The sequence below is a fragment of the Antedon mediterranea genome, chromosome 4 (assembly GCF_964355755.1).
Source record: "Antedon mediterranea chromosome 4, ecAntMedi1.1, whole genome shotgun sequence".
Taxonomy (NCBI): Eukaryota; Metazoa; Echinodermata; class Crinoidea; order Comatulida; family Antedonidae; genus Antedon; species Antedon mediterranea.
Genome location: NC_092673.1, coordinates 4,924,776 through 4,938,809, shown reverse-complemented (window position 1 = coordinate 4,938,809; position 14,034 = coordinate 4,924,776). Strand labels below are relative to the sequence as shown.

The 14,034-nt window shown below is 31.0% G+C and overlaps 1 protein-coding gene across 1 annotated transcript in view; it reads right to left on the bottom strand.

Annotated features, from left to right (window-relative positions):
- Window positions 1–2,544: 2,544 nt before the first annotated feature.
- Window positions 2,545–14,034, bottom strand: part of LOC140046416 (uncharacterized) — a 35,679-nt gene continuing 24,189 nt past the window's right edge. Inside the window, exon 11 of the mRNA XM_072091063.1 lies at window positions 2,545–2,786. Within this exon, the coding sequence (XP_071947164.1) occupies window positions 2,733–2,786 (54 nt within the window). The 3' untranslated portion in view covers window positions 2,545–2,732. The remainder of the gene's footprint in view (window positions 2,787–14,034) is intronic.

Genomic DNA, 14,034 nt, shown 5'->3' with positions numbered 1-14,034 from the left:
GTCACTTTTGCTTTCGTTTTCGCCAACATCTATACCGATCAATATGATAATACAATTGGAAAAGATATTCAGAATTGTATTGATAGAAATCCAATGAATATGTGTGATATTCACATGACACATGCCTACAAGTTAAGCACTTCTCAAGAGGGCCAAGCCTAAAAACATTAAGCGCCACTCCAAAGGGCTAATCCTAAAAACTTAAGTGCAACTTCGGAGAGTTAGCTAAAAACTAAGCATAACGCCAGACGGCTGAGCCTAAAAACTTAACCTCTACTCCAGAGGGCTAAACCTAAACAATATAAGCAAGACCCCAGAGTTCAAGCCTACTTAAGCATGACTCCAGAGGGCTAAGCCTAAAAACGCAGGCGCGACTCCAGAGGGCAAGCTTAAAAACGTAAGCGCGACTCCAGAGGACTAAGTTTAAACACTTAAGCTCTATTCCAGAGTGCAAGGCAAGCCTAAAAACGTAAGCGCGACTCCAGAGGGAAAGCCTAATAAAGTGGAACAAGTCAAGAATATTAGAAAGAACATTTAAGAATAAAATTCAGAATGTAAGTTCGGCTCCCAGGACGCAAGAAAAAACATATGCGCAACGTACGTAATTTTGGCAAATCACAAACCGCACAATTGGGAGTCGGAGCGTTGCTTCTTATTTGTCGAATTATTGTACTTAGAACGCGTGCGCGTCATTGAGAACCAAATATTGAAAACAGAATTTACAGAAACCAGTACAGATATCACGAGCTCCCCAAAGGACAATACCCTCCTGTTCACCAGTACAGAGTGCACGGTTGCAGTTTCCTCGTGAAGAATTGTGGCGAAAGTGCGACTTCATCGGTACATTCCCCTACATTGTGATATGCACACCTTAAAATAATATATATATTTATATGAATTACAGGTTCACTAAAGTCAAAATAGTCTATAAAGTAAAACCAAAAAGAAACGCAGTAACTAAACAGAAAGTGTGCACAACCGCAAAAACGACGGGGAGTGATAAACACAATATTTGTTCTTTGCTCTCTGTTACTGTAACATTTTGACCGAAGTATAATCCTAAAGGATGTTTCTGTTTCAGTCAATGCTGCAGTAGTGACTTTTAAGCAGCTTGTAGCCGTAAAGATTGTTCACTTTAAAAAAAGGCCGCAATTGAAAATCAAAACATAATCTGCGGAAGTCATTTGGCGTAGCTTGAGGGTTCCGGACTGTTGACCGTAAAAAAGTTGGGAGTTCGAATCCCACGCTGTCCATTCTTGTGTCCTTCGACACTTCTTTTTCTGACCTCTCTTCACCAAGTTGTATAAATGGGTACCAGAGTACAGTTTTTACTTATTAATCTAAAAAATATATAAAGAGGGCGCTTTTGCTGGACACATGAGGAAACTTGATTCCAGTCTTTTAAACCATATGGCTGGAAAATATTAATTTTACTTCAGCCTTTAATCTCAGAGAATATCGTTTATTATGAAATAATGTTATCGGTACCGAGTATTAGGTTTGATTTCCATATCTAAAGGCTATTGTTACCGAGTATGATGAATTTATTATATGAAGGCATTACGTTGAATATAGGAAATTATTTAGAAAAAAATAGATAATAAAACCGCACATTATACACGTTAATTGTAAAAAAAAAGTTATTATAAGTATTTATCGTTTACAGCAATTGCATATCTAGCTGTATACAGCTATAAAGATTGGTTATTATATCGTCAATTGACTATTTAATCTGTAGAATATGTATTACATTTGAAGCGATAGAATAGGACTTTTGACAGAGGGCACGATATAATAAGGCATTGTTCGTAAAGTTAAAGAGCCGCTATATCAATCGTTCTACATCCGTATAATCTCGCAAATAACCTTATCATTTCCGTAGCATACCTCCTGTATGTATGTGGAGGTATTGTTACCGAACACACGATATTCGGGCACACATCCGCCACTGGCCTGCTAACGAATACTTGACTTACCCGCGTGCGCCTACAGATAAAGACTTTGAGCCATCTTTCCAATGTAATCGTCTTCCAACAGTAGTTCCCAAAATCCCAGGGGGCTAAATAGGGTCAATTCCTAGAATTAACAGGGTCAATCCCCTTCTCCTGTAGCGGTAATATCCATTGTTCACGTTAATTTAATTAATTTTACACAATAAATCATCTTCCGTTTTTTAACGAAATATAATTGGGCAATTTACTTATAAACGAGTTACGGTATCAAATGAGGATGTTACAAACTTACAGATAAGTTTCTTAGTATTTTATAAACTAACGGATAAAACATGAATTGATGTTGTTCAATTATAAACACGATTGTTGATTGTTGTTTCAAAAAGCAATCGTGATAAACGAACGGCACTTGGAAACGCACACCTGATCTGAATCATGTTGACGCGAATGGAGAGGCGCAACGCAATAATATCGCCGGTAGATTCCTTGTCAAAAGAGCGATTAAAGATTATTTATTGAATCTTGGAAAGTGGCAAGATCACTCCTTTAAGCATGCTGCAAGTACGCAAACGTGATGTTTAGACCCCGACGACCGAGTCTGTTTGCGCGTTGTTTCAACGACTCAGATTAAACTTAATGCCAAGCAAGAAAAACAACATTACATTGTTTTTGTTATTTTCATAAATATTACAGTACTGTAACTTCCTGGTAATGAACTTTGTCTCGTGCTTCTTCTTAACTTACCGTATCGGTTGTTCTTTCGTTCGACCAGTTTATAAATTATTCTAGGCCTACAGCCGGGTCACGAGCAACCATATTACACGGTGTGTCGATCTAAAATCAACAACAAAAGAACAAAGCTGTAGGCCTACTAAACACATTTTTTTTAATGCATTAATTACGGGTGCTAATTAATTGTAGGTCTACTAACATTTATCTTATATTAAAGATGTATTGTCCCAAAAACATAAAAAATGAAAATTAATTTAAAAAGATTTTTCATTTCGCCGTAGAAAAATAATTAAAAAAAAAATATGTTTTCACTTAGGCCTATAAAAAGATAAAATAAACGGTTAAATTCAACCAACCAATTATACTATTTTTATGCTTTAAATTACATGGTTTTCAGGTAGATAATTTGTTATTGTCGATCCGATTTTTAGTCAAAGTGAATAGCTATTATGTGACATTAAAATGGCATATACAACAAACAATTTAGAAATGTTTCAAATTGTTGAACTCTATGTAAGAAAGGTATATTGACTATTGGAATTATAGGTATTATCTTGTTCTAAATCAAATTTAATCTGTAAGCAGTATTAATTGCAGCTGAATTCTAGGCCTGGTGGCCTTGACTTTACCCCCTTCGATCCCGGGAGAAACCCTGGCAAGTAGACGTTAAGGAAATAAACTAATCTTAACACAAACAGGTGGGACGTTTTATAACAATTGCCGTAGATGGCGCTTTACAGGCTAACTAATCCGTATTACGTAACCTTAATTTTATATAATACTTTTATCACACAATTTAATCGGATTTAATTTAGGTTTAATTTTTATTACAAAAAAATTGTAAATAAACGAACGTTAGTAAAAATTTCACGATGAAAATATTTTCTGCTGAATTATTAACAAACTCTAAACTGGTACATCTTTAATGAATAATTTAATAGTTTCAGGACTTTAAAGATAAAGTAGACAGAAACGTTTTGGTATGCACGATTTAAGGAAGGCTTCTAGCTTAGACCTCGACTCATAAAGTAGACGAGATAACAATTAGAATAGCCACGTAATAACTCTGCGTCTCTACCCAAAACCATTGTAATCGACATACTGGACATAGCGATTCATCATATTATTATAATTATCATATTATCAACAATGTGCATAGTTATCGTATTCCTTTATCAAAAATCAGACGAATGCCGTACGAATAATAAAATACCAATATCCACAATTATGATTTAAATCTACAATTATGATTTAAATAAATTAAATACACATAGACTAATATGCTAATGAAAAAAAGATATAACATCCGCGTATTGTGGATCTGTGGTGGTTCATAAGTTATGTTTGCTAAAGGTTGAAGTGTTATATAACAATTTCAAAAGTATTAGAATAATCTGATGCTTAGAAAATATTTATTATAGTAATTTAAAATATGCTATGAAGCATTGCTTCTAGTATTTTCCCCTTTTCTTTGTTTAAATCTGTAATTTTATTTTTAATTTTTTAATTAATAATTTTTTTATAGTCATATTGAAATTGTCATCGAAAATAAAAGAAGTTGTCATTGTCATTGTCAAATTGGGATGTTTAGAAACCACATCATGAGCTAAATTCGCTTAAAATGTATAAACCTGTACTACCCAACAAAAATTACAGTTAGAACTGAAACCAGGCTAACAATTTTTCTATACGACTTTTTTTTTCTTTTTTTAAAAAACCATATATTTAATGAGGGTGATCCATCCAGCAATTGCTGATCATTAGGGACCCTCAGAGGTTCACAAGACAAACGTCTTATTTCAAGTCTTTGGGAGTGGAATTTTAATTTTGTCCTCAACCACCAAGCCACATCTCCACTCTAAACTTTATGCTGTTTTAAAACTATTCAGTCGAGGTTCAATTCTTTTTGTCACATGTCTCAATGACAGTAATAAATATAGAATAGAGTCATTCAGAATTATTAATAAAAGTTCATTAGATCACCAATTAAACACCGGATGAGTTTGGTAAGTTATTGTATATTTTGAAACGCATCTCCACGGCTGTTTGTCACAACGAATCTTTTCCTGAATTGAGTGTACACCTAAATGTATTAGGCACTTGTTGTATTAAATGTGGTATTAATTTTGGCCCAGGCACCGTTGTTGTGTGGCTTGTTCGTGTTCAATCATCGGCGAATAAATTCTTATTAGTAGACTGTTTGGGCCTTATTAATAATTCTCATAGAAAATATTGGATTACAATACTTGTTTTTATGAGCACTTCTATCGCAATATTAAGGTAATGTCTCTAATAATGTAAACTAAAGTTCAAGAATAACATGCAACGAAACTATTCAGATACTATCGAGATTAAACATCACAGTGTTTTCTTTTATTTTTAGGCCTTCAATAAATTATTTATTTTATAATTTTACAACCACGTTTAGAACTAACAATATTATTAAACAAAATAGTATTATATTGTAGTATTATATCCATTTTGTAATAAGTAGATATGTACCATAACAAGCAAGAACATTGGACATACCGTATTCTAAGTATTCTAAAAGCACCATGTTGTAGACGGACTTCTTCGTTAGTACATTTGGACAACTTGAAACGTTTGTTTGTTTAAATAATAGTTTGGGAAATGACCTATTTATTTATGGCTATTATTATTTTTGTAAACAAAACTATCCGCTTATTGTATGAGTTAGAATGGCTCCGCGCAAACTTTTTTGAGTTTTTTTCTTGGTTGATTATATTATACAATTAAAAACAACCTCATGTTTGATTTTTCCTGTATGCATTGGTACAAATTACGATTCATTCTCACAAAAATCGACCCTGGAAATACCCTCCTACATTTTGCAAATTACAAATGCAAAAATATAAGAAAAATCTTAACGGCTAGGCCTAGATTTATAGAGTGTGTGAATCGATGCATTATCAAGGTGAGGCGTTAAAGTTCGCGTGCTAGCGACAGGAAACTTAAGACCTCAACATTTCCTAATTTCCCGAATTGAAATATGAAAAACAGAAACAGAAATCAACATAGTCATTACTTTAATCAAAACGACAACAGTTAACAGCTAAGTAAAACCTTGGCTTCACGATACTAATACTATTTGGATAAAACAATTCCGGTCATAGTGTATATTAACAATACGATATTGTTCCCAATGGCTCCAGTAGAATTATCCTTATAGCATAAAATAGCTATTAATAGTTGTTTGAAAAGGTTGTTTTGTGCCTATATGCCTACTTGTTAATAATCAATAACTTAATTTTTTCCGGAGTTGGAAAAATTATTGAAAGTGACAAACGATTGTGCAATTGATTAATAATTATATAACTTTAACACCTACATGCCATGGCCAGCCTTCTATTTCAGGATATTTTTAATCGTTTCTCGCATATAACTCTATGACGAATTATATTATATATCACGTTTTTTGTTTTTGTTATTGTATTTTTCTTTCCTTTACCGGAATTCGGCGAAGGTCTTCAAACGTATTTATTTATTTGGATATTTTTAAATCCATTTCTCATTCGCATTCCCAACGTTTATTGACACGAGTTTAGACCAAATGTCTTTCCTTAATTAATCATAATATCAATATTAATGTAGACCTACTGTATATACTATAAAAATGAAGAATTTTATTGCCTATTTTCGCGGTAAATTTTTAAAACAATGTATGTATTTTCATTTAAGATCATTAGGCCTATAGACCAGGCTCTCGATGCGACGCAAAGACTTAATATAAGTACCTAACATTATTTAAACAATTTAATTGTTAATGGTTGGAGTCTACTTGAAAAAAATAAATTAGATAAATAAAGGCTATAAATTAAAGATTAGTATATATAATATTATTCGTTTAACAAAGATTAAATTTAATTTGAAAATACTCCATGACGTACCTTGGTAGGCGCGGCAATTCTATGAATATTTGTTTATTTTGTTGTAATTAGACGCATCATTGTGCTATGGTTATATTAATAAATATTTCTTCGAAATCCCGAGCATTCCAAGAAGTATTAAACGAAAGAAACCTTCATTTGTCTACAAATAATAGGACTGTAGTTCCGGTGATGTCCAGCAGTCAGTGTTGGTAAACAATCGATTAGTTTAAATCTAGGTCTATTAAACTTTATGAATATTGATATCTTTACAAAATAGATACATATATAGATAGATATGCCTATATTGATTATATGCTTATATCGATTATCGAAATCTATAGTTTCCCAATTGACATTGGTGATTAACAAATGTAGTTGTACTTATATAAGCACAACAGACACAGAACATGAATCATAAACCACCACGATGATATACTGAAATTGAATTAATTAATTTGAAACGATAAAAATGAGGAAATCTGTGAGAATGAGAAAAAGATCCCTCGTACTTATATATATATATATATTCACATAATAACAAAATGAATATTCATACTTTTTATAATGGCATACCATGGTTTTACAATGGTTGTAGTCTACTTATAAACATTGATCTACTTAAGATGAATATAAATATTTATACTCATGATTATGAATATTTATACTTATGAATATTTATACTTATGAATATTTATACATATATGAATATGAATATTTATACATATATGAATATGAATATTTATACATATATGAATATGAATATTTATACATATATGAATATGAATATTTATACATATATGAATATGAATATTTATACTTATGAATATGAATATTTAACCATATGAATATGAATATTTATACATATCAATATGAATATTTATACATATATGAATATGAATATTTATACATATATGAATATAAATATTTATACTCATGAATATGAATATTTATACTTATGAATATTTATACTTATGAATATTTATACATATATGAATATGAAAATTTATACATATATGAATATGAATATTTATACATATATAAATATGAATATTTATACTTATGAATATGAATATTTATACTTATGAATATGAATATTTAACCATAAGAATATGAATATTTATACTTATCAATATTAATATTTATACATATGAATATGAATATTTAGACATACGGATATGAATATTTATACTTATGAATATTTATACATATACATATGAATATTTATACATATGAATATGAATATTTATACATATGAATATGAATATTTATACATATGAATATGAATATTATACTTATGAATATGAATATTTATACATATCAATATGAATATTTATACTCATGAATATGAATATTTATACAGGAATGAATATTCATATTTATACAGGAATGAATATTCATATTGATACTTATGAATATTTATATTTATACTCATGAATATGAATATTCATACAGGAATGAATATTCTCAGGTATACTACATTTTTGACAAGTTTCACGCTGGATTACATTAAGTTCTAATAAAATTCATGTTTGTGGTAATTTAAAGTAATTCTACAAGATGTAACCTAACAAATACAGTAGTCAACTAATCTGACCTTGACTTCATATATTTAAATTTAAGACGGAGATCATATCATATTATGATTCTATCCATATTACTCATTCTGCAGTGTTTTTTGTTATTTATTACTAGGCAAATGCGAAGAACTCTTCTCATGTTACACAGTCGTTAAAGCTCTGTCTACACTATCAAACTAGTTTGAAAAAAAGTGTGATGTGGCCAAATATGGTTTAGTGATATTCCTAAATATGGTAGTGACATGACATCGTCGTGTCAATATAAATGGTCACATCGAATTTTGTTCAGTGTACAGAGCTTTACGGTTAAAAAACAGTTTATGGAGGCGGCTACTTCGTTAAATTGTTAGGCGAAAATTACTAAAATCAGTCGATTAATTTGGGTATTTAGGATATTTATTCTGCACAGACAAAATGAATACGAATTTAAACAAATCACACCACGGTGACTAGATGTGGCTGAGGTTTATAACATTATTTAACATTCTAAGAAATCCTAAAGACAATATAAAACACACCATCAGCTAATTTTAAACAAAAACACTCACCATCCGATTTCCGGTAACGCATCAAGTTAGGCCTCCATGAAAAGAACGAAATGTTTTGAACGCAGGATATATATTAATAGTAAACCTTTTCGCAATAACAAATCAATACAATTACTTTATAAAGTAATTTTCTATGTTTTCTTAGAGCAAACAACGTGGATTAAATCAGGTATTCACGGTATACATTCTCATATTCTTTAGAGATGAACTTAAACGCGGCTTTCCATCTTATCATAATTGTTATATTCGGACATCTTTGGTATACCTAATCCATAAGTATAGGCCAAAGTGCCGATATAAAACCCATGCTAGGAAAATGATATTTGAATTATAGCCCTTTGATCCAGTAAGGGAAGTTACGGTGCAAAACGGTTCAACTACAAACTAAAGATGATTGTTTTAGAAGGCCTGGGTGGATGTGTTGAAATATTATAAATATTTTGTGTTTCATTTCAAATGATTTGCAGATGTTAGCCGATTCTCTGTATTATATCTATAATTTTGTACAGTATCATAGGCAAAATCTGTGATACAGTGTCACATATATATAACATGTAACGCCTGTATCATAGGCCATGGTTAACATTAACCACGGACGCCACATGTGATACTGTATTCATAACTTTTCCTATGATTCTGGATAGAATGCCATATGCGGAGAAACAGTAACGATTATATTTTACCATAATTTCCTCCATGAAATAGCAACAACTTTAATATGATGACTAACGCACGCGAACAAAAAATACTATTTTTATCAGCAGTTGCACGCACGTGTAATATCGTCTTAACAATATCTTATCTGTATTTTCAAGATGTTTCAAAATCGTTTGTTTAATTACAGTTATATTACGAAAAAAGTCTGTATATGTACGGTGGTCTTTGATCGGTACCGTAATTCCTATATAATTATGCTATTTAAACACTCAATTGTTTCACGGACAGTTTGAATTGGCAATTGATATGCAGAGGCAACAAGGAAATGCGTTCATTAAACCCTGGTTCATTTTGTAAATAAAGGGTTTTATAATTATCCTGTTGATTGTTAATGGACATCCGATTTGGTGGTACTTTTTGAAAATAAACCCAAAACTATAAGATCATGCGGCGTCGCAATATCATGTGACTAAACCAGAAAAATAGACCTACGTATAGGCCTACGTTTAGTCACAATTCTGTAAATGAAGAAGATTAACCAAACAAAGAAATTACATTCATCTATATATTTATTTATGACATAGGCATATATTATTTGATGATTTTATTAAATAAATTAGCACTTCCATTTTGACTACTTCAGGAATTTTTTCACATTTAAATCAGGTAGTTAATAGGGTTTCATTTAAGCGCCTCATAACTAACATAAACCACATATTGCAATCTGCAGGCTACTCAATTATGTGTTACAGTTCATCTAGGTATATACAGTATGATTTATATATATATATATATATATATATATATATATATATATATGTTCACGATATTACTCTATTTATTGGTTTAGCAAATACGATATCATCTTCAATAATATACAAACGTTTCCTATTGCGATATAACGGGAACACAGATACTTAAACTATAGGTCTACGAGTATATTTTTGAATCACTAGTTATTATCAGTTTTGTTTATTATTTATGATATTTATGGCCAGGAATTACTAATAGTAAATTTACACGGGATACTTTGTGAACCAGTTCACCGGATAGCGTTAGTTAACTAACAAAGATTAATAGCTATTGGTTTGTTGTGATTACATTCGACAATACACACAAAAAAAAACTTCAGGGAATGCTTTGTCTGTCCGTGGTGTTGCTAGGGTTTAGTAAGTTGTTACGTCATTACCAACATGTTATGTTATATATCGTCATCAGGTAAAAAAAACATATTTCCAAATGCAATCAAAATCTGCCGTAGGCCTAGTTTTTTATTTGTTAAATGAAATATATAAAACATTCACCGGTGAAACATTTATTAATTTTTGTAGGATTATAATTTATAGATTTAACATTAGCTAATTATTTGTCATGCAGTTGCTTCTTTGTATTTTTTTTTCTGTTTGGTATTAGACAAGTTCTTTTACTTCTTTTCCGATCCTTGAAACAATTCTTATTTATTCGTACCATTTACGTTATTGTAGATGTATGCTTTTTCTAATAATGCTGTTTCTAAATAGCCTAACTATTGAATGAATTATTAAGTTAATTATTAAGTATTTAAGACTTTACATCAATAGCACTCAATGGAAGCTGTGTCGAAACATCAAAGATATTTAACATGATGGAAATTAGTACCAATTGTTTATATTGAAAGAAACGATACCAAATTAACAAATATTGGAAAAGTACTGTAACTACAAACAAAGAGACAGAACGAATTTTGAGAATTTGACGTTTCGATCTTTTTGATTCTTGAAAATGCTCAAACGTCGAATTCTCAAAATTCGATCTCTCTAATTAGGAGTTACTAATATTTATATGAAATTAACTTCAGTTAACTTCTGATATCAAACAAAATGCAACCTTTCAGAAAGGTAAATTAACTTTGTATTGTAGAGTATGAAACCAACAAAAGATGGCGACATTTCTGTCAGCATAATTTATCTGTATAGTAATATTGGACGATGTTAACAATTTTCTACCGTAGTGCAATGTTATCATTAGATGTGGCTGGCAGCTAATTGGACTTTTATGCTTGAAATTACAGTTTTTTAGGTACCGGTAAATAATTTTTCTTTTTCGATCCAATTTTATTCAAAGTGGATAACTATTATGTGACATTAAAATGGCATATTCAACAAAAGTTTTGTTAAGAATTATTTTTTCAGGGGGACAATATATCCTTAACTTTTTTATGGGTTCTATAATAAACAAGCTGAAATAGGTCACGATTTGACCTTTACACTAACTGGTGGTACCAATATGATAAGCCCACTGCAATAAATCATCATATCCTAAAAACTTGTAAAACAGATTAGAAATAATTTGTTGTTTGGGTAAAACTCTTAAATGTTAATTATTTCAGAGATGTTTACATGTTTTGAATGTTTAAGATGTGAATTTTACGCCGTTGACCAAGGACAAAACGATAAATCAGCTCAAATACACGTTCAGATGCGGAATTTCAAGCTTATTAATAATAGTACTAAAGTTAATGTCGAGACCCAACGCTATAAACAATTACAGGTTTTGTTATATTTATTATATAACAGTTTAAAGGAAATCCTTTCATTGACAAACTATTAAATAATAAATCATGGTTCAATTTCGTTTAGACAATAGGAAATAATTCAATTAAAAAATCTTATCTCTCTGGTATCAACGAAAAACTTAATATTTAACTTGGACATTTCAGTCTACATTAAAACGATTTGAAACTATGGGTTCATTGAATTATTGCCGAAAGGTGAATGTATTAAATCTTTCTACAAGCCTAGGAATAGAAATCAATAATTATTTTAAAATGACCGAAATATTATTAAAATGATGATTAATCAACCGTTGATACGACATAAATTATAGATTTATATTATCGGGAAAATGGTCGATTTACTCATGTCGATAATTGGTTGATAAATTAAGATTTACAAAAGCAATATTATCGGAAAAATAGTCGACAATGAAGCGACGATTAACAGCCAATAGGTTGATATATCCTATATCCTATCCTACTACCAATAGATATGAAAAGTTAAGTCTTAATTCGCACTATAAAAAATATTTATACTCAACTTAATCTATATAATAAGCTTGTTTTTAAATATTACGAACGAAGCACGGGTGGTCGCATGCCTCTTGGATTTACCCTCCTCTCCCGAGAGAGAAAGTTTTTTGAAAAACATAATAAAGACATGATGGTTTGGCTGGCACGTAATTCGCTTCTTTTGATTAGCCTAACACCATGGGTGTAGGATGAAGTGCATAATTCGTTTTTGACACATGGGGCCCTAATGATGCCGAATACTTAGATAACTAGATACTAGAGAACCGTACCTGGGGCTAAGCCAGGTTAAATAACACTTCCTGTCGCGAAACCTTTTAATAAAACACAGCACATGTACTGTACTAAGAAGACATTATCAAAGCAAACACAAACACAGAATTAAGTTATAAAGCCCTGTCTACACTATCAAACTAGTGTGATGTGCTCAAATATGGTAGTGATATGACGTTATCATGTCTATATATGGGCACATCACATCAAGTTTGATAGTGTCAACAGTAGATGATGGATAAGCCAATGAAGGCAGATATAGAGAGTTAGAAGGAAAATGGAGATTGAAAAGACCCCGTATTTTGTTACCATAAAATACCGTAACAGTAAACAATAAAACATATGAGAGATAAAGTGAATGGGCCGGAGAAGTATCCAAAATATTTGAAAGAATGGACGATGAAGAAAAGCGGATACAAGCTAGATAAGCCAGAATGCAATGACTATAAGAAACCCTCACCATACTTGAATAAAAATGTAATACTGTTTAAGCATAAAGCTTGGTTCCCACTAGAACGTAACGCAAGGACGTAAACGCAACGCAAGCGTTTTAACCAATGACAAGCGAATAAGCCATCGCTTGTGATTGGTCAATTCACTTGCGTTGCGTTACGTCCTTGTGTTGCGTCGCTAGTGGGAACCACGCTTAACACTTTGAAGACTTCTCAACAACAAAAGGTGTGTTTAAAATTATCTGACCTTATTTTAAAAGAAGAAGATTTAAGAGGTCTTATACATAACGAATTGAAAACGAATCTCAAAACATTTTAAAATAGGTATATAAATCATGATTTAAAAAAAAAAACCAACAAATCTTATTTTCTGGAAATAGAAACTCGTTTCCTTTATGGATAATGGGAATATACGAAGCGCCTAATGATATTAGTCGGGTAATTCAAAGTAAACACGCGAATAATTTATTCTACATCCTGAATTGTAACTCTTTAAATCATTTAATTAACACATTTCGAGGATGATGATGACATCATTCGAAACAAGATAATTCTTAATTTATAGGGTGGTATAGCCTATAAAGCTCTGTCTACACTATCAATCTAGTTTTTAAAAAAAAGTGTGAATTGCCCAAATAATAATGGTAATGTTATACCCAAATATGGTAGTGATATGACATCATGTCCATATACGGGCACATCACATTTTTTTGTCACATAAAGTTTTATAGTGTAGACAGAGCTTAAAGTTTAAAAAAAAAAATGTTATCAATAGTAAACCTGTTAAAGGAGGTTCAAAAGATTAATAAATACAGAGTCTGAATTACATCAAAAGAATAAATAGGCCCCACGTTATAACATGAATTGTTTAAAAATAAATGTTAGTTAA